The sequence below is a fragment of the Podarcis erhardii genome (assembly GCF_964252035.2).
Source record: "Podarcis erhardii genome assembly, chromosome: 14".
Classification (NCBI taxonomy): domain Eukaryota; kingdom Metazoa; phylum Chordata; class Lepidosauria; order Squamata; family Lacertidae; genus Podarcis; species Podarcis erhardii.
In genome coordinates, this window is record NC_138503.1 from 35,551,273 (window position 1) to 35,575,410 (window position 24,138).

At 45.2% G+C, this 24,138-nt stretch overlaps 1 protein-coding gene across 2 annotated transcripts in view; it reads left to right on the forward strand.

The window, feature by feature from the left end:
* PPL (periplakin) overlaps positions 1-24,138 on the forward strand; it is a 48,202-nt gene that overhangs the window by 15,642 nt on the left and 8,422 nt on the right. For both annotated transcript variants that reach the window (XM_081839497.1, XM_081839498.1), the window contains exons 2-16: positions 6,445-6,544; positions 8,259-8,413; positions 9,680-9,800; positions 12,445-12,570; positions 13,705-13,746; positions 14,618-14,779; positions 16,102-16,209; positions 16,359-16,454; positions 19,539-19,661; positions 19,818-19,964; positions 20,705-20,856; positions 21,250-21,347; positions 22,111-22,268; positions 23,179-23,357; positions 23,941-24,079. In XM_081839497.1, coding sequence (XP_081695623.1) covers positions 6,445-6,544; positions 8,259-8,413; positions 9,680-9,800; positions 12,445-12,570; positions 13,705-13,746; positions 14,618-14,779; positions 16,102-16,209; positions 16,359-16,454; positions 19,539-19,661; positions 19,818-19,964; positions 20,705-20,856; positions 21,250-21,347; positions 22,111-22,268; positions 23,179-23,357; positions 23,941-24,079 — 1,906 coding nt within the window. The remainder of the gene's footprint in view (positions 1-6,444; positions 6,545-8,258; positions 8,414-9,679; positions 9,801-12,444; positions 12,571-13,704; positions 13,747-14,617; positions 14,780-16,101; positions 16,210-16,358; positions 16,455-19,538; positions 19,662-19,817; positions 19,965-20,704; positions 20,857-21,249; positions 21,348-22,110; positions 22,269-23,178; positions 23,358-23,940; positions 24,080-24,138) is intronic.

The following is a 24,138-nucleotide window of genomic DNA, read 5'->3' on the forward strand; positions in this document are numbered from 1 at the left end:
ACTCCAGCATGGATGAGGAACCTGTATCTCCTCCCTGATGTTGCTAGACTACAACTCCCAGCATCCCATGCTGGTTGGGTATGATGAGAGCTGGAGTCTATCACCTTCCCACCCTCTTGAAGTCATGTTTTCCAATTCTGATTTTCCAGTATTGCGGGCCATAATTTCTTAGTTCAGACATCGCACTATAATTTAATCTTCCTTAACCAACATTGGGCATAATGTTTGAACTGAGCAGCAGCTCTGAACCTGAGGATGACTGTCGTAGGAGTTTTACACCTGGTCCCTGCCCCTGCGACCACAGACCCACCAAGTTCCTTTATTGATCCAGTGTGGTGTAGTGGTTAAGAGCGGTGGACTCGTAATCTGGTGAACCGGGTTCGCTTCCCCGCTCCTCCACATGCAGCTGCTGGGTGACCTTGGGCTAGTCACACTTCTCTGAAGCCTCTCAGCCTCACTCACCTCACAGAGTGTTTGTTGTGGGGGAGGAAGGGAAAGGAGAATGTTAGCCGCTTTGAGACTCCTTCGGGTAGTGATAAAGCGGGATATCAAATCCAAACTCTTCTTTTTGTATTTTTATAGCAGTCGTGAAATCAAGCACTCGCCTGACTCCTTAGGCAGGTTGATAAAGCTTCCTCTGTAGTCTTTGCCAGCTTGTGTTGAAACCCTGAAGTCACTGAAGGAAAGCCCTGCCAAAGGCTCATCTAGTCTAGCATTTTGTTCTCACAGTGGCCAAGCAGGTGTCCCTATGGGAAGTCCGTGAGCAGGATTTGATCAGAAGAGCACAGTCCCTATTTGAGATTCATCAACTGGTAATTCAGAGGCATACTGCCTGCAACAGTGGAAGAAGAACACGGTCACTGGGATATCCAAGGGGGTGGCTATCACTAATTCTGGTTTAACAATACGCTGTGTGGATTACTTCATTTTATCCTGGATCTTCCATGCAATACACCTCTATCATGTCTCTTCTTACTTTCCCCCTTAATTAAAAACCTTCAAATGTAGGGGAAATAAAATCCACTAATACCATAGGCTTAAATATCAAGTAAATGAGTTTAGAACTGGGGTGAACAATAAGATTGTGGTAGTCATTTTTTGGTTGTTAGCCTGAATGCAGATCTCTGTTTTGAAGACCATTCCAGTAATACTGGCTGCATATTTTCAATGGGAGTGATAACAAGTTAGGTTCAGGAAATAAGAATAACCAGGAACAATAATGTCCTATTTGCAACGTGGTAAGATTATTATTTTTTTTAAAAAAAAACCCTCATATTTCACATCTAAAATCTCATTCCATAGTGGATGAGGTCCTGGGTGTTTCCCCACTGCAACTCTGAACTACTATTATCAAACCGGTTTAACTTTCATCATAGCCAAGTAATTGCAGGAACAATAATTATGTGAAGAGTCTAAGGCTCTCACACCCGCAACAAAAACTGCAATCTCCAGAGTTCTTGCAGAGTATGGTGTGGTAATGGTGGAAATTCAGCTTTGCTTCCATTTAAATTAGAAACTAACTAATTTGCACTTCTTGAACCATAATGCAAAACACAGTGCTATTTTGAAATTCATTCACCTCTGAATTTTGTAATGCAGTACTCCAAGCAAGAACGTATCCAAAATGCATGTATTAGGGAGGAATGCCCATAAAAGTGTTTGCATTCATGAAAGGAACATGGAAAAATGCATTATATTAGGGAAAACTGCTTGCAAAAATGTTTTTATTAGGATAAATGTTCCCTTGAATGCATAGAATTCATAGAATCATACATTTGTTTTTTGCAAATTGCTACAGAAATGTAGAGAACTGAATTTAAGATTGGAAAAATGAGAAAGTCTCTGAGAGAAACAGAAAGAGCATGCCAGCTTAAAAACATTTAGCTGCAAGTCCCACTTGTGTAAATCAGTTTGGCACGTGCAGCTTCTCAGCGGAGCTGCTGTGGAGAGTTTTGTTTCTCCAGCCTTCTGCTGACCAGAATCCAGTGGTATCATTTTGCCTGCCTGGCAGGGTCTGAAAGGCAAACTGAATGGTTATTGTCCCTTCCACAATACTGTTCATTTGCTGCTGGTATATGAAGCCTGGCAGGAACGGCATGCCTTTGTTGATCGAGCAGAGCTACAGTGACAGACACCAAGCTTGAAGTTTAATACAACCAGAATGAATGTGAAGCCTGTGGTAGGCCAAAACCAACCAGAAAAAGTGCATTTGCCCCCACTTGTAAGTTTGTGTGAATTGACTTCTTGTGACCCAATGTAGGAGTATTTTTCCTGCAACACCTTATAGTACTGGAGGAGTTTCTGATGTTAATGATAATACTCAGGGCCCCTCTAGAAGTGCTTTTTACCATGTATTCATGATGATTAGCACTCATGATGCTATTGGGGTAGTTATTTGTGCTCCTGCTTTCAAATACTGTTTACCCCTGCAAAGGTTTTAGGGCAGACATAATCTTTGTTTTCAGCCAGTGCCTGTCCCAGTAACTCCCTGCTGAAATCCTGTAGCTTCTTGCACCAAAAATGTTCTTGTTTATTTTCTTGCACTATAGTGCAAGTGTTTCCTTCCAGTAACACTGGGGAAGCATCACGGAACAAGGAATCAAGCAGAATGGTGAATGGACAGTTCAGAATAAATTCACTGCTAATGCACTATTATTGCATCAATAACATATTGCAGAATACACCTGCAAAAACGAAATAAAAAATGCCAAACTAATCTGGAAAGGGCCTTATCCTATCTGTCTATATATTGGGGGTGGGTTTCAAAGCAATTCAAACATTCATAATCTTGGTGACTTTATTATTAGCCACATTTCTCAGATGTGAATCTGAGAGACAATGGCTTGCTTAGAGCTACCTTGTGAGTTTGTGGCCAAGGTGAGAACTGAACTGGGATCTTCACACTTCTTAGGTTCAGCTCATGCGTTTTACCACGTGTTTGTTGTGATGGCTCTGTTGTGAGCACAAGATCAGTTGATCTTAGCACATAATTTTCTGCAGTAGCCAATTACTAATAGCAAACCCGTCCTTTGAGTGCAAAACCGTATACAGTCGTACCTTGGTTCTCGAACAAAATGCGTTCTGGGAGTCTGTTTGACTCCCGGAACCATTCGAAAACCAAGGTGTGGCTTCCGATTGGCTTAAGGAGCATCCTGCAGCCAATCGGAAGCTGTGCTGAATGTTTGGCTTCCGAAAATTGTTCAAAAACCGGAAGACTCACTTCTGGGTTTTGATTGTTCGGGAGTTGATTTGTTTGGGAGCCAAGGTGTTTGGGTCCAAGCTACGACTGTATATCTGAAACATCACCATCTATGCAGAATCAGGTGGCAGGGGGGAGAGCCCTCAAACAGGGAGGTGGGGAGACCAAAGCAGCCACCCCCAGTCCCCACTTTCACAGGGGGAGAATATTTGGAAAATGGTGGGGGTGATTTTGCCTTGACAAATAGAGGACACTTAACGCTGATGAATTTTCGTGGGGTCTTTTTCTCCCTAATTTTGAAAACTGAAGTGGAAACATGGGGAACTGAATGGAAGAAGGTTGGGAGAAAATGAGAGAAATCAGAAATGACCAATTTACCCGTTCCTATCATTTGCAAGCAAAAGCTGTGTTCTGTTTCTTAAGGCATCATTTAGGAAAACGGGGGGAGGGGTGTTGGTTGGTTGTGGTTGTCTGCTTTGGTTTTCACAAGCCTAGGAATGCTGCTGGCATAGTTCTTCCAGTGCACAAGCCTCTCATTAGACCTTGCCCCTTGTTCAGGATCTCTGGTTGTTCCTGTCCGGATGCTGTGCTGCTGTCTCGTTTCCTGTCCAAAACTGTCAGTCAGAGGAGCCGTGAGTCACCCTCCGTCCGAGAGGATGCTTGGCTAGGAGAGAGAACAAGCTTGGCAAGTCAAGAGGCAATTGCTTAGTAGGAACAGTGCTGTATAAGCAGGAGGGAGGTTTCACCAAAAGCTTCTGTCAAGTGCCAGGCTTTCATCACTCCAGCACAGTAATTCCCAAACTATATCTGCCACGAGGGAACAGCTATTACGTTATGAGAGATAAATGAAATAACCAAAGATTTCCATGAGTCCAAATCACCCATTCACTGTCTGCAGAAGTAGTTGCCTGTTATGTCCCTGTGTGCTCTTATCAGGGAGTCATGCAGAGGGCTATTCCTGCTTTTGCATATTTTAACCCTTTGCAATGTAAACAGGGAGACGGCTTCTAATTTGGGTTTGGGGGTGGCTGGGTAGGCAGGCAGGAATGCGCCTCAAGTTTCAGAACTATAAGAAACAGTACAGTGCTACCCCAGGTTACAGACGCTTCAGGTTACAGACTCCGCTAACCCAGAAATAGTGCTTCAGGTTAAGAACTTTGCTTCAGGTTAAGAACAGAAATCGTGCTCCGGCGGCGCGGCGGCAGCAGGAGGCCCCATTAGCTAAAGCGGTGCTTCAGGTTAAGAACAGTTCCAGGTTAAGTACAGACCTCCGGAACGAATTAAGTACTTAACCCGAGGTACCACTGTACTCTAATTCAGAAGACTTTGCAAACAAGGGTGACTTAGTTTTCAGAAGAATCCCACTGAGTTCTAAGGGGGAAGCCTCAATGGACTGAAATTTGAGACAAATGAGAGAGGGGAGAGCTTCTGCTTCCTGAAGGAGGCAAATTAGGGGTGATAGGACAGCAGGCAGGCTTAGCCTCTGTCTAACCCTGTTAGGATCTCTGATCTGTAGTAACTCCCATGCTGATTTACTGACTAACTCAGAGTATGGTTCATGGAGTTCAAAAGGTCATTGGCTCTGCCCCATTTTGGACCTGGTTCCGCCTTCACACAAATCACTGTTTTGAGCTTTCCTCTACTTGATGGACTTCAAGGTTCCAGTAAAAAAATAAAAAGGTAGTAGAATTAACAATAATAAATAATGATAAACCGCTGGAGAATCACAGCGCCTACTGTGGCTGCAGAGACTTGTAACTCGTAACTGCTGCCTCCCATGTTGCTTTTGCTGCGTTTGCAGCACCAAAGTGACCTCTCCGGGGCTCAAACTTGGGCACTGTGTATGGAAATCCTGTCCTGCCCATATAGCAAGACCCTCCTCTCAGCCTCGCTGATGTGGTCCAAAGGAAAACAGAGCAATACGTTTGGCACCAGCTTGGCAGCAGGAGTTGCCGGAAGGAGGCATATACTCATAAATAAGGATGTATATAGTCTGTGAGAGCCTCTGGCAGTCAGTTTAGGCAGTACAGAGCTAGATGGGCCAGTGGTCTAACTCCATAGGAGCCAACTCCTAGAGGCTGAGGTCCCTTCATCCCCCAATAACATATTTGAATGGTTCAGGCCCTTTCCAAAGTTGATGGGCATTGTCATTCAAATGGTGTGCATGCACCCATTTTATTCTAGTTGGCACCCCTATAAAGGCTGTTTCCTGAAGGCAACAGCAGTTGGCTCTGTGGCTTGACACCATCTTGGATTTGCCTCAACAGTTTGGTATTTTGCCCCAACTCTGCCAAACGTGAGCCAGTGTCACTTCCAGCAAAAGGAGGATGTTCCGACTCCACTGCCCTCAAGCAAAGATTGCATGACTAGGCTTCAGTGTAGGAAACTTGATGGGGAATGATCAAGGCTGAGTGGCATTGGGTAGAAGACACTAATCTCTCCTGGGTGCCCAGAGGCCTTCATGGGTGGAGCATCAACCACAACCTGCTAGACTGCAGACACCCATCTGAACTGCTGAATGCTTCCTCTCTTGTCCAAAGACTCATCAATGGCCAGTTGCCAACTTTTGTTCATGGGCAGCTCCTGTGGCTCCTACATGTCATGGATGAATTAAACTTTACCCACCTCTTAATTCCCTACTAGGGATAAATTTCACACAATTTATGCCTGTCCAGTTGCTGTTTAAAAGCACAGAAGCAGGAGCAGTAAAAAGAAATTGGCAAGTGTTACACAGACATGGCTTTGATCTTTCGCTTTGGGCAAGTCACTATCTATTAGCCTTGATCCCCCCCAGCATTAAAATGGTGCTATCTGCAACCAACCTCACAGGGTGCTCGTTTGGATGAAGATAAAGGTTGTGAAAGCATTTTGCAAATTAAAAATTAGACTCGCTATGAAAGCAAAGTGCTTTATAAACATTTATCTTCACCAGAAAAAAGTCCTTCAAACACTACACTGAAGTAGTCTACTGTTTTTTTGATTTTACTGACTAGTGTAGTCAACTGCTGTTTTTGTAGGGTTTATTTTGTAAGGTGTTAGGAGCTGAGTGCTTCCTGCAATCCCCTCCTCCTCTTATTCCAAAAATTGTGGCCAACTGGCTGCAGTTACTTGGTGGTGAATTAAAAGCACTTTGCATATGCACAGGGGAACTCTTGCTCCTTGTATCTTATATCCCTGAGTGAGCTCCTGGCTGGCTGTGATCTGCTGTTTCATCCTTCTTGAAATCTCTCTTTCTCTCTTTGCAGCATATCCAGCAAGGAGTTGTCTGAGCTGATTGAGAAGTTGCAGAAAAATGCTGACCAGGTGGAAAAGAACATTGTGGAAGCAGACTCTAAGATGCAAAACGTGAGTTTATTTTATTTCAGCATTCTTATATGCCACTTTTCTTTTTTTTTAAAAAATAACCTCAACATGGTTTTTACATAGAAATGAACCATATCAATAATGGTGCAGCAATAAAATTGCTAGCACATTTGCAATGCTAAGCAGGGTCTGGTGTGGTTTCAAATAAGATGGGACCATGTGTTGAAATTCCTGGACTAGATGACCCTCAGGATCTCTTCCAACTCTTATGATTCTATGAATCAAGCAGAAGAAAACTTAGATAAAAATACAATTAAAAACTAGCAATAAAATAAGATCAGTATAAAACACAGAAACAGAGGTTGAAAAAAAGTAACATTAAACAAAATGTGACTTCTGAACATTTGGGGGAACCAAATAAGGTGACATCCACACCATATATTTAAAACACATCTAAAGCAAATGGTGTCCTCCAGAGAATCTCTAGTTTGTTAAGGATACTGGGAATTGTCTAACACAACATTCTCAAAACCTGTACAAAACTACGTTTTCTAGGCTTCCTTTTGGGTGAAACATCAATTCAGACCAGTTTAAATGTCTGAATGTCCATCTCTAATTATACAATTCAGATTGTAAAATAGGCTTAGTTCCTACTTTCTAACTTAGCAACAGTTATTGTTTTGCAGGGCTCGACCTACTGTTAGGCACTGGAGGCATTTGTCCCTTAGCGCTGCCCCATTGACCTTTGTCTGCCTTCAGCCAGCCCCATCTGCCTGCCTTCTTACTTCCAAACAATTTGGAGTTGGTACTTGGCATTGGCTATCAGCTCCCTCCTCCTCTTCAGTCTCAGTGCTCCCTTGTAGAACTAAGCAGGTAGGAAGAGGTTGGGGGGGCAAAACTAGAATGAGCTGGCTCTGCCTGCCATTGGCTATGGTTCCACAGGCTATTTGGGCTTCCTGCTTTCCATCCTACCAGTCCCAATGGGCACCAGCCATCTCTGCCATTGGGCAGAGTGAGCCAGCAGCCTCTGGCGGCTGATCTGTGTTGTGTGGTGGCACCTCCCCACCTCACCCGGCTACTCCTTTTGAGTCCCTAACCATTCTCCTCTGCCGGAGCTCTGCTATAGTAGTCTCCTGGCACGATGCATGATGAAGGATGCTGTCATAGAATCGTAGAGTTAGAAGGGACCCCAAGGGCCATCTAGTCCAACCCTCTGCAATACAGGAATCTCAACTAAAGCACCCCAAAAGATGGCCATCCAACCTCTGCTTCAAAACCTGCAATGAAAAAGAGTCCACCACCTTCCAAACGAGTCCCTTCCACTGTTGAACAGCTCTTACCGCCAGAAAGTTCTTCCTGATGTTTAGTCAGAATTTACTTCTTGTGACTTGAAGCCATTGGTTCGGGTCCTGCCTGTCATCACTCTTGAAGAAAGATTCAATGGCCAAGTCTGGTTGGCCTCTGTACCTAGAAGGAAGGAGGTGCCAGCTCTACTGTTTCATTCGGAGTCCCATTTTCTTAATGTTCTAACCTCACAGCTCTATTGATTCTGCTTCTATTTAACAATGAAAACCAGCTCAAAGCTGTGAGTGAAGAACAGAAGTGGGGTGGATCTGTTTAGAGTGATCCCTGGATCAGTTCTTCTTCCCTGTAGGTTTGAGGGGTTAGGAAGAGGACCCGAGATACTTCTTTTTGCGCTATGTTGATTCTGCTGTTTATATAAGCCTATTCTCCCTTTCCAAACACTCTCTCTCAGGACCTGCACAAGCTTAAGGCCGGTCAACCTGCTGAGTACCAAGACCTCACGGCAGATAAGCTAATAGAATCCGATAAGCTACTCTATGTCCTGGATGGGGATGCTGCCATCGCTCGCCACATGAAACACCCACAGGGGGATATGATCACAGAAGAGTGAGTCTGGGGAAGCCAGTAGGGCGGGGGGGGGGGAGCGGATCTGGGCAGAGTGCTAGATCCATAGTTGGGCCCTGCTTTTGTGCGCTATTTTGACAAATGGGTGGGGCATGTGATTAAAAATTCAAGCCAAGGGAGCAGGCAGAGGCTTATCTCTGTTCTTAGCATGGTGGGACTACAGTGCTCAGATCAGAGATAAGCCACTGCCTGCCGCCTTGTAAAGAGCACCACAGCACTAAGCACCACAGCGCTAAGATGAAATATAAGCTTAGCTAACACTTAGGTTGGAGATAACAGATCTCCACACCTAATATCATATGACATCAGTTGACGGACAGGTGGATCTAGTTTGCCCCAATGGCTTTGCAGGCCAAATTTAGAGGCCTAATGTACTCAATTAGGCCCATGGGCCAGAGGTCTCTCCCCCACCCCCTGCAATAAGGGATGGTGCTCCATTTGAAACTTTCATCTAGGGGTGAGCAAATCTGTCTGTTACCAGTCAATGCCATTTTAGCATGCCCTCAACCATAAGTCCAGGTTTGAGCGCCAAAATACATATTTTGATTTAAAGCACATTCTCCCCACCCCCCAAAAAATGCATTTCTATACAAATTTTCTCTCAAAATGCACTATATATATATATATATATATATATATATATATATATATATATATTTGCTTTCGTAGATTTTCACGGGTACAGGAATGCAGGTTTTGGTGTCCTCGGGTGTCTTCCCGTGTAAAAGTTGGGGTGTCTAGGCGACGTTTCGACGAGGTCTCACTCGTCATCTTCAGGCTGGTGCTTTCGGCTTCTTGTTACTGGAACAGAGCCTGAAGATGACGAGTGAGACCTCGTCGAAACGTCGCCTAGACACCCCAACTTTTACACGGGAAGACACCCGAGGACACCAAAACCTGCATATATATATATATATATATATATTCAAACCAACACATTAGGCTAGTTCAAGTCAGGTCTTCTACCACCCCATTTATCTTCACAACAGCCTTGTGAGGTAGGTTAGGCTGAGAGAGTGCGTTACTGAGTAATTAGTGTAGATCCTTAAAATCCACACTTGGAAAACAGAATTAATTGATATGACATTTTTGCAATGTGGGGTAGGAGGTTTTTTTTTGGGGGGGGGGGGTTGTCCAAAATGTTTCACTTTGAGGAAAGTAGTATTGCAGTTAAGGGAGGGGGAATCATTCGTCTATACGTTGTTCAGAGAAACCAGTAATCGCTTGTATTCTCTCTCTTTCCATCAGCATCCGGCAACTAAAGGAGAGAGTGGGCAACTTGCGTGTGAAACATGATCAGATCTACAACTTCACCCCACAGGAAATTGAACCTCAAGTCAACTGGACCACGGTGATTGAAGAGAAGCAGGTCAGTAGGTGCTTTGCATCCAATTAGTGAACATCTGATCTGTTTTTTCTTTAGATTGGAGCCATTTCTTCCAAAATATGGGCTTTGGGGGCATCCAGCACAGCACTAAGTGGAGTTTTCCTGCACATCTCCCTGGAACTAGAAATGTAATGCAGTAGAGAGAGAGCTGGGCTTGAACTTTTCTCCCTCTTGTGCTAGATTTCTGTTTGCCAAAGAGCCTTTTTTAAATCCATTCTGGGCCTTAACTAAACATGACGTTAATTGCCTGAATCCAGGTAACTTGCATGGGGGATATTTGTTTGTTTTGGTAGGTAAGTGGCGGCGGGGGGGGGGGGGGAGTTGAAGCCACAGCAGCATTTTGGACCAGTGGCGGAGAATTTAGCTCATCCTCCAGCATACCCTCCAAAAGACCAATCCCTCACCCCAAACAGTTGTTTACAAACCTTTATTTTGCTCCATCCCCACCCTCTGCAACCCCAATACGTCTCAAACTTCTCTTTAACTGCTAATTGTACATTTTAAAAAGTTCACATTAATGTAATCCATGAACTATAAGCTTTGCCTAGTTTCCTTATGTATTATTTAGATTTCCTATCTCAACCACAATGTCCCAGAATGGGCTACAACAGTAAAATACGCAAATATAAAACAAATAAAACAGTTACAATCAGAAAACAATAAAAGTGGGGGGGGGAACCCCTATTAAGAACAGCTCCGTATATATAAACCAATTTAAAACAATTCCATATATTAAAGTTAAAAATAGCTACAGTACTTCCATCACTGGGATGAAGCTCCCTTATTTGTATGGGGTGGGCATTCAGAAATGGTACCTTCCACCTGTGGGCTGGCGGGGGCCCAAGAGTAGGTGGAGCCAGAAGAAATAACAGGCGGAGCCAGAGCCAATGACAGACAGAGCCTGTCCCCATCCTCCTCCCTGCTGAGTTCTGCAAGGGTTAACACTAAAATTAAGGAGGAGGATGTGTTGCCACCTGGACTGATAATTAAGGAGGTAGGTAAACAGGTGGGGGGCTGGCTGAGGGCAGATTGAGGTTGGTGGGGCAGCCCCCCATTCATCTGGATGGACCTGTCTCCATCAACCCCAAGTCTAGCCATGAATGTACTGAAAAGCTCACGCAGTGTCAGTTGTCTTGAATGAAAGTCCTGCCCCCGCCCCACTCGTCAGGTGCCTGGGCACTGTTAATCAGCTCACAAAACGGGGTAGAGAGATAAAAGCTTTAGGCTGCCAGATCTCTTCCCCGCTGTTGATTTTTGCTCCTCTTCCAGTTGCTTTGTCAGCTTCCAGTTGCAAATCCCCCCCAAATCCTCCCTGGCTGCTGGCTGGAGATGCCCCCAGCTTTTGGCTTAATGAGAGGCTTTGTGCAGCAGCCCAGGTTCTGCTAGCTTTGCAGTTCTGTCTCTGGGCTGCCTGGCGAGAGCTTCCCTCCCTTTGCCAGGGGCAGGGCACGGCTATCCAGCATCACAGGAGGGAGCCTTCTGCATCTTGGCTGAGCGCCATCCTGTGCAAAATTACAACAAGTGGGCTTGAAACAGGACAGTTTTGTTTTGGAGGAAGGGAAAGACAGCAGCAACAACAATCTAGATACTTGCATCTAGAGACGGGAGACACATTCAGTTCAGTTTGCATTAAAAGGTGAACCTTCTTTCCAAAACAAGATGCAAGCTAAAATGCAGCCATTTTTCGGAAGTTGCACTTCGCTGAATTTTGCAGTGTATGCCAAATCAGTGTAGACCAGCTGTCCCCAACCTGGTGCCCTCCAGATGTTTCGTACGGCAGCTCCCATCAGCCCCAGCCACCACTGGGACATCTGGAGGTAGCGCTGCATTGAAATCTGTCCTCTGGTTTCTCAGACATTTTTGGCCCCGCCAAAAGGGGTTGGTGATTTGTTGCCTCATTCCCAAGACTCTTGCCTTTTCATTTGCAAGGTAGCCAAGGGTGGTGTCTTTGTTTCCTTCCCTAGAAACATTTCTTCAGTGCACTGCAAACTCTCTGGCTGCCCATGCTTGCTGATTTGAAAAAGAAGAATAAGAAAAAATAACCTATGGGAAGAGTTACCTGTCTTCCCTTTAATTGAACATGGTTTAATTAAATGGTCTTTATTGAAATGTGGGCACCCAGGAAGGCTGCAGAATGCAGACTGCTAGAGACATGGTTTGTAGAACGACAGAAAGGACGCTCAACAGCATCCACCTGCCATCTCAAAAATAAGGCAAATGCCACAAAATCCCTACATCCCACCCATAAGGATTTCCCTGTCCTCTTTGATAATTTCCAAGTGCAATTTCTGATGAGGAATGTTAAAAAAAATGCAGGAGGAATTTTTGGTACAGAACTGTCTGCATGCTGGTGTAGATGAGTGTTCAGCCTTCGGTTCCCGGGCATTGTTGGACTACAACTTCCATCAGCCCCGGCCAGCTTAGCCAATGGTCAGGGATGATGGGAGGTGTAGTGCAACAACATCTGGGGAACCCAAGCCTGCAGAACATTGGCTGTGGACAATACTAAGCTAAACAGGCTGATGGGTTGACTCTGTATAGGGCAGCCTCCTGTGCTCTTGGCCTGCTTTGTTTGCCAGGAGTTTGGAGGAAAGACTGGAACCTCCCACTTTTCTTTTACCACTAGGAAATATTGAACAGCAAGGGCTTCAGCACTGACTTGCCATCAGTCAACGGTCAGGTGGAGGAGCACAACATCTTCCATAATGAAGTGATGGCTATAGGACCGCACATCAGCAAGGAAGGTGACAAGGTATCATGCGCTTCTAATGCCTGCTTTGCAGTTCTTCGGGAGGAGGGGAGGGGACAGAATTGGTTTTACACAGTTCTTGTGCCTTTAACCAGTGACAGGAGAAATCCAACTGGTGTAGCTTTTCCCCGTCACAGGGGCTCCGATGAGGAGGGAAGCTGAACCTGTTGGATTTCTGCCCGATGTACCCCAGTTAAAGGTTCAGGAGCTTCAGGGATCTCTCAAAAAGTGATTCAAACACAGTTCAAGGGCCAACACCACCTTGTGTAGCAGGTTTGAGTAAGTGTTGCAGATGTTACTTTGTCCTACCTAACTCTAGCTCCTCTCCTCTCTCCTCCACAGCCTACATAGTCTTTAAATGAGAGACTCTGTAAGCTTCACTCTTTGAATGAGAAAGGTTATTTGTTGGGGCTGCAACCATGAGGGGCTGCCCGGTTGGGCCTTTTCAGTGGTGGTTCCCCATTTGTGGAATGCCTTCCCTAGTGAGGTGTGTCTGTCTCACTATTATTAATTTTCAGGAGGTATTTGAAAACATTTGTATTTACTGATTACTGAATCTATTTTTATAATGTTTTAACTATTTTAGAATGCTTAAGATAAAGCTTATGTGCTGGCTGCTCTGGGCTCTTTTGGGAGGAAGGGTGGATACAAATCCAATAAATAAATACTCAACAAAATACTTTTGCTGTGTGTTATAACAGTCTCCCACAGCAAACACATAAACACACCAAGACCATGTGTTGTAATGGTTAGATAACCAGACGAGAGAGGAGAGGATTTCCTTGGTATAGGATCACTGGAGGAAGGATAGTATAAAAATCTAATACACAAATCAGGGTAGCTAACCCCCAGCACAAAGGCTTCATCTGCTCCCCTCCATCATTCCCCCCCCCCCCGCCCTTCCCAAAGACTCACTGATTTTGGCAAGAAGAGCAAAAAGGGAAAAAAAGGAGTTAGACAGAACCAGTACCCTCTTGGGGGATGCAAATCGCCTCTTCCCCAGTGATTGATTGATTGATCATTTGATTAAAAGCTGCATGCACATAGCGAGTGTGTTTGCTTTGGGAAGTGTCGTAGCAACCCTCTGTTGGGGGCCTTGTCCTGTCTTTTGTTCATCTTCTCTTTGTTTGTTTCTAGGAATATATGAGTGGGCTCCAGGTGAAATATCAGAAACTGCTGGTAAGACCTTGTTCTTTTTATTTTCCGTCCTCGAAAGGTCAGGGACTAACTTTGGTACATCCAAGCAGGTCAGAGGTGATGTGAGGAGACTCTTGGGTCCCATTCATACCATATACAAAACATATTTAATGTTCACAGCTTCCCCCAGAGAATAATGAGAACTTTGGTTTGTTAAGAGTGCTGGGAACTATAGCTCTTTGAGGACTGGGAACTACAGTTCCCAGGACTCTTTGGAGGAAGCCATATGATTTACGTGTGTGTTACATGTATGGTGTTGCTGAGACCTTGGTTGGCATTCTATGCCCCATCTGAATTAAGACAGCGCTGAGGAGGATACCTGTATATGTGCCACCTTTCCATAGTTCAAAACGTACTCAAGGCGACTTACAACATGAAAAAAATTACATAATTATAAACATAACAAAAGTACTCATAAACAATAAAACATCAAAAAGTACACAACCAAATTGAAAATGTCCACATAAATCATAATAAGATATGAAAATAAAGATGCACAAAATAATATCAATAACAACCCGCCCAACAACACCCCCCTAAACTGTATCTCAGCACATAAAGCCTTGATCAGCGTCAATAAGCATTTAAGGGCCCTTTGAGTCATACCCTGAGTGTACTCTCTGTTGTTCTTTACTTTGATCAGAGCTTGGTCAAAGTGCACAAGATACTTTGACTGCTATTCCTTCCCTGCCCCTCCCATTCCCAACTCAATGTGGTCTAGAATCTTGACACCAGGAGACAGGAGTGCACAAGTTATGTATTTCACAGTAGGCTTAGCCCTCTCTCGAGTTGCTCTCTGTGACTCCCAATCTCCAAGCCTTGATGGTTGGCAAAACTCCCTCTCTGCTTGCAGTCAGGATCCCAACAGAGGCAGCAGGATTTGAACTCGCTCCAGGATTACATGCAGCGCTGCACCAACAAGCTCTACTGGCTAGATCAGCAGGCTAAAGACAGGATGCAGTTTGACTGGAGTGACCGTAACCTCGACTACCCAAGCCGCCGGCGCCAGTATGAGGTACATTTTCTCCCCAGAGCTTATTCCCCCCCTCAGGAGGCAGTTTGACTTTGAGATCTGTGTGGAAAACGCATTCTGGCATTTGGATCTGAATTATTCAGCCTGAATCAAAGCTGAAGGGCAGAAATATATTAAAGGAGGTGGTAATCATCGTGAATTCCAGTATGAACTAATCTGATCTGTACATCTTAAGAAATCACAAGCCCTTTGTACACACTATACTTTCAAAGCACATCCAAAGCCCATTTCTCCCCTCACAAAAGTTTGGGCCCCATAGTTTGTTAAGGGTTGCTGAGAATTGTAAATATGTGAAGGGTAAACTCAGTGCTCAGAATCCTTTGGGAAAGAATGTGTTTCACATGTGCTTTACAGTTAGTGTCTACACAGGTGTCGGATAAATGGTGTTAGTGGTGATATTGTTGTTGCTAATTGCATTGCACAATTTTAGACTGTAAACTGCTCAGGATTGGGACCTGCCTTTGCTACTCTGGTTTGTATCCAACTACGTGATTTTCAGACTAGACCCACTTCCTTCAGTGGGTCTACTCTGGGTATGACTTTTAGATACAAAACTCTTTTACGTGTTACATACATTGGGTGACAGCCAACTAAGTTGTCCTCAGAGCAGATCTATAAATTTCAATGGGTCTCCTCTCAATATGATGAACATCGGCTATCTCCCATATTTATTTATAAATTCAATTAAGGAAAATAAACCTGGCAAGGAGACAAAAGAGGTAACCTGTGGAGAGAAGCTTTGTAAACTCCAACAACCTCGATCCAACTAAAGGCCCTGTGTGGAATGGGGTTGAAACCAATGTTTCCTTGACCTGCTGAGAGTCACAGCAATAGTGTTAGTAGGAAATTCAGAAGTGCCAGTCTCTTCATGATAGTCACAGCCACAACCTTCAAAGACTACGCAATAATAATAACCAAGGATGCATTGCAACCATCAATGCAGATCTCCATGTGTTACCTTTCACCTGAATCTAATAATTTCCTGTGCCTGTACATGGGGAAATGCTTTGGACTGCTCTAATATCAGTCTTTTCCTTGAAGTTCCATTGTACATAAGAGAACTTAGTTGAAACTGAAGCCCCTTGTGTTTTCAGTGTTCCTCAATGCTTAGTGTTGGGAGCATATAGAGGCTGAAAAGCTCCCCTTTCATGCTGACTGAGTGCCTCTAAGCATGCTAGAGACAGGGGCCCTGCTGCGGAAATAGTAATGGGTGCTGGATCCCCCTAGACCACTCTGCCCAACTGGGTTGTGGACCGCCGAGACAGAAGATGGTAACGTCTCTGCTTCCTTCCTTCTCCCTTTAGAATTTCATCAACCGGAATTTGGAAGAAAAAGAGGGAGCGATCAACAAGCTGCACGAGGATGGCAATAAGCTACTGGCCCAAAGTCACCCTGGGAAGATCCCCATTGAGGTGAGTTTGGCTGCTGTCATGCGCATGAGATCCTTTCTCCACCCCCAGCTGGTCCCCTATCAGAGTCTCTCTTGGTCCCTGAGAGGTGTCTCCCCGCCACCGCCCTTCTGTGACCTACTGAGCATTATCTGCTATCCTTTTGCTTGCAGGCTCACATCGAGGCAGTCCACGCTGACTGGAAGGAGTACCTCAACTTGCTTATCTGTGAGGAGAGTCACCTCAAGTTCATGGAGGACTATCACCAGGTACCTTTCCATTGAGGACACTTAGAAGGAGGGGCTGTCTGAAAATGCAGCAGTGCATCTTTGCCCTCTAGCAAGATGGCTCCCATTCAGGATCTCAACCAACCAACCAACTTCTTTCAGGATACTGTAAACCCCAATTGGAGTTGGTCATACTCAGAGAAGACCTGCTAGAATCTAAGACTAATTTAGGTCCATTAATTTCAGTGGGCTATACTCAGCTAAGTCTTACTTGGAGTAGACCCATGGAAGTACCTGAGTCAGTCATGCCTATTAATTTCAGTGGGATTGCGGAGTGGAACTTGCATTGAATCCAACACAGTGGATCTACTCCAAAGAGAATCCCTAGTATCCCTACTGTTGTGCCCCCTTGTGCTTTACCTGGTACCTGTGAAGACTTCATTTTGAGGGGCCCAGTTGTCTTTTATTTTACCTTTTGGCAGTGGCTGGCTTGAGTGCGGTTGACTTAAATGATTTAGATCAGGAATAGAAAAAAACTCCAATGGGGTGGGGGGGAGAGAAGGCTGATTGTGGTAGCCTCCTGAAATTTGCTCATATTTCTAGATGTGACCACTGCTGCTCCAAAAAGGTTGGGTGACACTTCTGTGAACTGTCCCCTTGCTCAGTTTTCTGTTTTTCTTTTCCAGCTGATATTCAACATTCCATGACCCCTGGTGATCACTGGGCATGCTCAGTCCTCGGGTGTTGGGGGGGTGTTTTTAGAGGAGGGAGGGATTTTCCCCACCTTACTTAACATATAAATTATAAAATGTACCACAAAACTTATACAATCACTTATACAATCTTTTTAGACTTCCCTCAGCACCTCTGATGATCCACTGTTTTAACCACTTCTTATGCATTTCTTAACTTTATATTGCCTTTACATCTCTTAACAGACCATCCTCCCCCTTGTCAATTTTTACAATATTTCTAATAATACTCCTCACAAAACTTCTTGCAACCCTTATTTAAGGTGTTTTTTTTTAAGGGGGGGGGGTATTTCTACAATCCTTGAGATTTCCCCAAACATGCTCCATTGTGTCTCTGCTTCCACCAGCATGGCAGCACTAAGGGAGCAATGAGATGGGTGGCTGTAAATGGAACAATTAGTGGCAGTGTTGGAGGCCCAGAGGCCTGGTTGTCCCATAGAGCAGCTGTGGGCAGATTTCAGCCTTGAAGGATATGCTTTGTTTTCCCCACCCCACAAACCCTGAGATCCACCACCCAGGGCCTGGTGCAAAGGGCACACACTTCTGAGCCCAGGGATTTGTTCTGAGCAAGTGAGTCAGATGTTGTCATTTGCAGGGGAGGACAGCAGGGAGGTGGCTTTCCTGATAATCAAATAGCAAGCTGTCCTGCCAGACAGTTTGTCTAGCACGTCTTTGTATTAAGCAAGCAGGTACCCAGGTTGGGTGCTGCAATGCTTGCTTGTATGGGAAACAGCCGAAGGAGCTGGTGAGAAAACAATCTTGCCCGACCTGTTTTACCCCCCTTCGTCACTCTTTCCTGAACCTCTTTGCTGTCAGGTGTTACTGATCAAGCAGGCATCTGCCTTCTGCAGGTGGCTCAGAAAGGCAGAGGCTCCCAGATTCTGTGCTCCGATTGTCCTCGGGGCAAAAGCAGGCATGTCTCTTTGCTTGGAGATTTCCCTAGTTAGCAGGTAATATTTTGCTGCCCTTCATTTTTCTCTGGTTGACTGTAGTAGGAGTAGTAGTTTTTGACTACTTGAATTTTAGGCAAGAGGCCCACACACAACTGTGTGTGGGGGGGGTCCTTTAAAACACCCCTATGCAGGCTCCCACTTTTGTCTTTAGGGTGCGAAAGACTATAGCATAGTGGCAGAGCACCTTCTGCAGGTAGGGCTGGGATAGAACGCTGCCCGAAATCCTGGACAGGTCAGTGTAGACAATACTGAGCTAGATGGACAAAGGTTCGATGTTGTACAAGACAGCTTCCTTTCTCTTATGTTCCTATGTGACCAGATGAAAGGGACAACAGTCTCTTTAATAGTTGCACTGAAGGGGTGATTGGGATACATTGGGATAGATTGGTGCTTTTCACAGAGGTGGGAGAAAAGCTTGTCCTCTTTTGCAGGTTGTCACCCACTTCCTGTTTTTTAAAATACATAAATCCCCAAACCCTAAAAGAAACAAAGCACAAACAGTGGTGATGCCATTGCTGATCCAGCCTGAACCTACATATACATTCAGATCCCAGGGCAGTTTCCAATCATAAAATAAACACCAGACAATCATAAACAATTGAAATATAACCCTTCATAAAATGAATATGGGGAGGGTGGGGAAGGGTGGCAGAAGAAGGGATGGGGGAAAATTTAGGTTTGCATTTTAATTCACAGTTCCTGAATACACAAACTGGATTTCCTTCAATGTTGCAGTTCTCTGAATTTTGTGGTGTGGTTCCTACCGACCAGTGTGTTCAAAAATGTATAGCTTATGGAAAAGTGTGCATAAAACTGCACCTGTTAGAGAAATAACAAATGCAAAAATGCATTATATTGGATAAATTGCCTTGCAAAAATATGTACATTTGCTAAAATTGTATACGGAAATGTGTTGATTAGGAAAAATTCACACTAAAATGCTCACGTTGTTGTTGTTGTTGTTTTAAATCACAAATAGCTGCAGAAATCCAGAGAACTAAATTTAAGGTTGGAAAAAAAGAGATAGAGGACCAAAATTGATAGATTCAGCCATCCCTGAATCTATCCTGTTTAAGACAGGGCTGGAACCAACTTCCATAAGCCCCAGCTAGCATGGCAGATGGTCAGGGAAAACATGAGGTGTAATCCAGCAACATCTGGAGGACCACAGGCTCCCATCCCTGATGTGGAAGAGAGAATAGTATTTCATTTCTCTAGAACCCCCCATGCCAGGGCCTGTAGCTGGAGTTTCTCCTTCTCCTCCACTCTACCAACAAGTGAGTTATTGCCTTACAGGGAGAGGGGGAGGGAAAAGGGACCACACTCCTTTGTGACAGTCATGTTGTGAGGGTGCAGTGCATTGTTTTTCTGTCTCAAAGGGGATCCCTTGACTTTTTTGAGTTGCTTCCCACCCCAAACAGTTCCAAAAAGATGCTAAGGATGCCCAGGACCTTCTCAGGAAAGTGGACACAGACCTGGACCAGAAATACAGCCCGGATTTCAAGGATCGATACCAGATTGAATCTTTGCTGAGGGAGCTGGAGGCAAGTATTGAGTGTGAGAGTTGACTGCAGCTGCAGATCACACTGAGCTATGGCCCTGCCCCTCTGCTTTTGGCCAGCACAACTTTGTCCATATCCCATTGTCTGCCTTGATCGTCTCTTCCCTGGTGCATCAGGATTTTGCCTTGTCTTCACCAGGACCAGGAGAAGGCCTTGGACAAGTATGATGATGTGGTGAAGTCCCTGCAGAAGCGCAGCCAGCAGGTGCTCCCTCTGAAGTTCCGCCGGGAGACCCCGCTTAAGCCCATCCCGGTGGAAGCGCTTTGTGACTACGAAAATGAGCGGGTAAGAAGCAATGTTGCCCCTTCTGCTCATCACAGGATGACTCAACGGGCAAAAAATCTGCCTGGTAAATTCAGGTAGGGTAGGGGATATACTTGGGTACACATTTGAATGAGACCATACCTGGCTTGCATTTTCTGAAACAATTACCCAACTGAAATGTCAGTATCCTTTGAAATTCATACTTCTCTGAATTTTGCAATGCGGTTCTCTAACCAAAATGTGTGTCTATTGGGGAAAATCTTCCAGTAAGGCATTGAGACTGCTGCTAAAACGGGGGGGGGGGGGGAGCTCCATTTTAGCAGCATTTTCAATGGAAATTGTTCAATACTACTGGAGTAAAGTGGACTTTCCTTCCCACTGTCATTCATGGGGGAAATGATCCTTGCTCCAGCAAAGGAACAGCCAGAAGCTCACTTTAAGTTCCTGGTTGTTTATTTGAAGCCACATCAACATCTACCTGAAGTTATGTCAGGTGTGGAGCAGGTGGACCTGGCCAAATGAGGAGGTCTTGTGGGCCATATTTGGTCTACAACAGGCTGAAGGTTCCCAACCTTTGAACCAGCCCACCTGTAGAGCCAAGCTTTGTTTTCTCTGTCAGTGTTTGTCTGGTCTCATGGAGAGGTATTTCCAGCCACTGGCTAAAAGACCCCCTTTTAACCAGTGGTACCAGGTGCACTCCTGAGACCACTGCGGGTGGGAGAAATGATACGAGTGCTTATCCTGAACTCTTTCTACCCCAGTGCCAGATCTCTCGTGGAGCCAGATACACCTTGCACAAGAACAGTGGTGACATCTGGGAAGTTACCGACAGCGCAGGAAATGCAATCAGCGCCCCTGGCGTCTGCTTCATGATCCCCCCGACAGACCCTGAATCGCTGGCTCATGCTGACAAGTAAGTGCTCCCCGATCCAGATTGTGTTGACACGAACCAGCCATTTGACAGATTAGGATGAAGTTGCTGTCTATAGTTGGTCTGTTTTGCTTCTGTTTGTTTTGCAGCTTATTGCCGGGTTTTTGTTGTAATGCATTGTTCTTTCTTTCCTCCACATTTTATGCCAAGCTTCATGTTTTTAATTATTTTAAGGAGGCTCCTTCTATGTCAAACGTCTCATAAATTGTATTAATAGTAGCAGTAATAATGCTAGTGCCAAGCAGTCGTGGTGGCTTCTTTGTTGGTTCAGACAGAGGCCTTCCTTTTGTCTATTTCCACATTCATTTTAAGCATGAAAGTGCTTCCTATTCCCCACTATTTGCCCAACTGGCTCAATCTCTTCTTGTCCCACAGCATCACCGGTCAGTATCAGAGCGTGAAACAGAAGATAGCTGGCACCAAGGGCCTTCTGCAGCAGCGATATGATGGGCTGAAGGCAGACAGCATTGGAGGTAGGTGTCCCACACCATGCCTGGGGGAATGCTTGAGTTCCACATTTAAAATGGAAGGGCCATTAGCTCATCACAAGCAGTGAATGAGTTCAAATTCAGCAACTATGCATACCATGCACCAAAAAATGCTGCAATTCTGGAAACCTGAATTAGAATTCTGTGATCTGTTTACTGTATATTATGCAAATGTATGTGCAGAGATCTCTTTATTAATATGGTTGTGTGGAGGGTCATAGTTCAGTAGCAGAATCTGTGCTTTCCATGCAGAAGATACATTTTGGTGTGATTCGGGGGAAATGTGAATTCAATATGACTGCATCTTATGCAGAGGTTCAGTTCCAAGGGTTCTATGTATACACAAAAGCGCTTATGCTCAAACCACCCCCACATGACCACCCTTACTTTTCCGGAGCTGGCTTGGTGAGCAGGCCTCGCCCAATAAGCAAGGCAGAGAGTTTAAAAGTGCACATTTAATTGGCACAATTTCAACCAGCTGGCATTCAGCCACGTGAGGCTGAAATCGCACAAGTTAAATGTGGGTAAGATGGGATTGTACTGTACCGCTTTGAAATTTGTTAGAAAAGTGACATCACAATATTAGCCTCCTTAGCAGCACAATTTATGAGAAGGCCCCTTGCTGGGATAGTCTAAGGGCCTTATAGCCACTATTTCTCCACTTCTCCCAGCAAATGTACTTGCTGACCAGGGATCCAAACATAAAACCTTCTGCTCCACCTGCTGCTGTTGTTGTTTTTTGCCTCAGATGCAGCATCAGTCCAGGGGCGACAGCTGCTGGCGGGGCTGGAGAAAGTGAACAGTGAGTTGGATAAGCAAGAGAAGGCCATCACGGCAAACCTGCGGCCGCCGCTAGAGCAAAGCCGGGCAGTGCAGGACAGCGCAGAGCGATCCAAGGATCTTAAGGTAAAGTCTCTGCCCCCCCCCAATGCTATTCTGCAGTGAGTTGATAGAATGGCAATTGGTTGATCACACCATTGTAAATCACAGGTAAGGGGGATATCATTGTTGAATGCAGATAGAAACCTGCCCTTAAGATAGGAACGTGGCATGGGAGGAAGAGGTGTTGCCTTCATTCCCACAAGATGTAGTGATTGCCACTAACATGGGCAGCTTTTAAAGAGGGTTAGACAAATTCATGGGGGAAGACAAAGCTATGTTCTCCTTCCGCTGTTGGAGGGAGGATGACTATGAATACCAGTGAATCGCAAGGGGGGGGGAGGGTGCTATTGCACCCAGGTCCTGCTTGTCGGCTTCCCAAGGACAGCTGGTTGTTCGCGGTGGGAACAGGATGCTGCATCTAAGACTTTATAGAATCTTTATTCTCAATAGTGATGAAACACACAGGTGGAGAAAACAGTGAAGCTGCATCATACATGCATTTGACTTGCACGATTTCAACCATACATGGCTGAAAGCAGGCTCCTGAAGGATAGGATCAAAGGCTGTTGGGAAAGGGCTGCTCGGCCTTTGGCTTGTGAAAGATCTTGTAGGAAATCCTCACCACTGCACAAAAATGCTGAAGAGTTTTCATGATAATTTCTTTTTTAATCTCAAATTACTGCCGAAATGTGGGGAACTGTATTTAAGATTTAAAAAGAGAGAAACTGAGTGCTCAAACTGAGTTCCTCCCATCCCTAATATTGAGCCAGGCAGGATGCTATGAGTTGTGTCCAGAGTTATGGACCCATCTCCCACCTACTCTGCAGCCCAGGAGGATTCTGGCTCAAGAACTCAGCTGCTCCCGGCACAGACAGCAGAGGGGCAGTGCCAAGCTCGCTTGCTCATCTGCTGCCCACCTCTCTCCCCTTTGCAGAACATCACCAATGAGGTCCGGCGTATTGAACCCGAGAAAGCACGCAGGATCCAGGAGTGTGAAACCTTCATAGAGTCCGTGCCGGACACAGGAAGTGCCTCCCTGCTAAAGAACAAGGCAGAAGAGACAAACAACAAATACAACCATGTCATCCAGCTGCTTGGCGCCGCTCAGGAGAAGTAGGTGTCTGTACAGTGTCTCTGAGTCTGTTTGGAAAGGGAACGTGAAATTTCACCACCTGCTCTTGATCTTTGGGTCCTTTTGGTAGCTTGGCTCACCTGTTTGAGCTCTTGGTAAGCACCTTCATATGGTGCACCTGCTTTTGGAGGATGAGCTGCAGCTCAGTAGTAGAACACCTGCTCTGCGTGCCACCTGTATAAATCATGAACAGGAAATTAGCATACTTCTTATTTTGCATAATTTATTCTGGCTTTGCTGGTCATGGGGGACGGCCAGTATGCAGGGTCTGGAAGGAGCCCACCCAGCCCACCATAAATCTTTTGCAGCCATCTCTCTGGCTGCTGAGGCAATATCCACAATAACTTACAATGCATTGCAACCATGAACACTAGACAAAAGGTGAGGTTTTCCAGACGTCAACTCCTTTGCGTAATTCCACATTCTGCAGATATTCTGTGCTCCTGCGACATCATAGCATCCATCCATGTGCACAGAACCCCGTCTGCTTCGTCTGCCTGAAGGGGTATCCATGTCTGTAAAGCTGTGTTTATTTGAAGAGCTGCTTTTGTCTGCCTTGTACAGAGTAGATGTTGCCAATCGCCTTGAGAAGAGTCTGCAGCAAGGGAGGGACCTGATTTCTGGCTATGAGAACAAGTTGGCCATTGAGGACACTATTCCAGAGGACACAGGTGCCCTGGAGCGCAAGAGAGAAGAGCTGCTGGTGAGTCCTCGCTTTCAGTGGGGCGTTCAAAACAAAGGCAATGCTGCTAAACGGCCCAA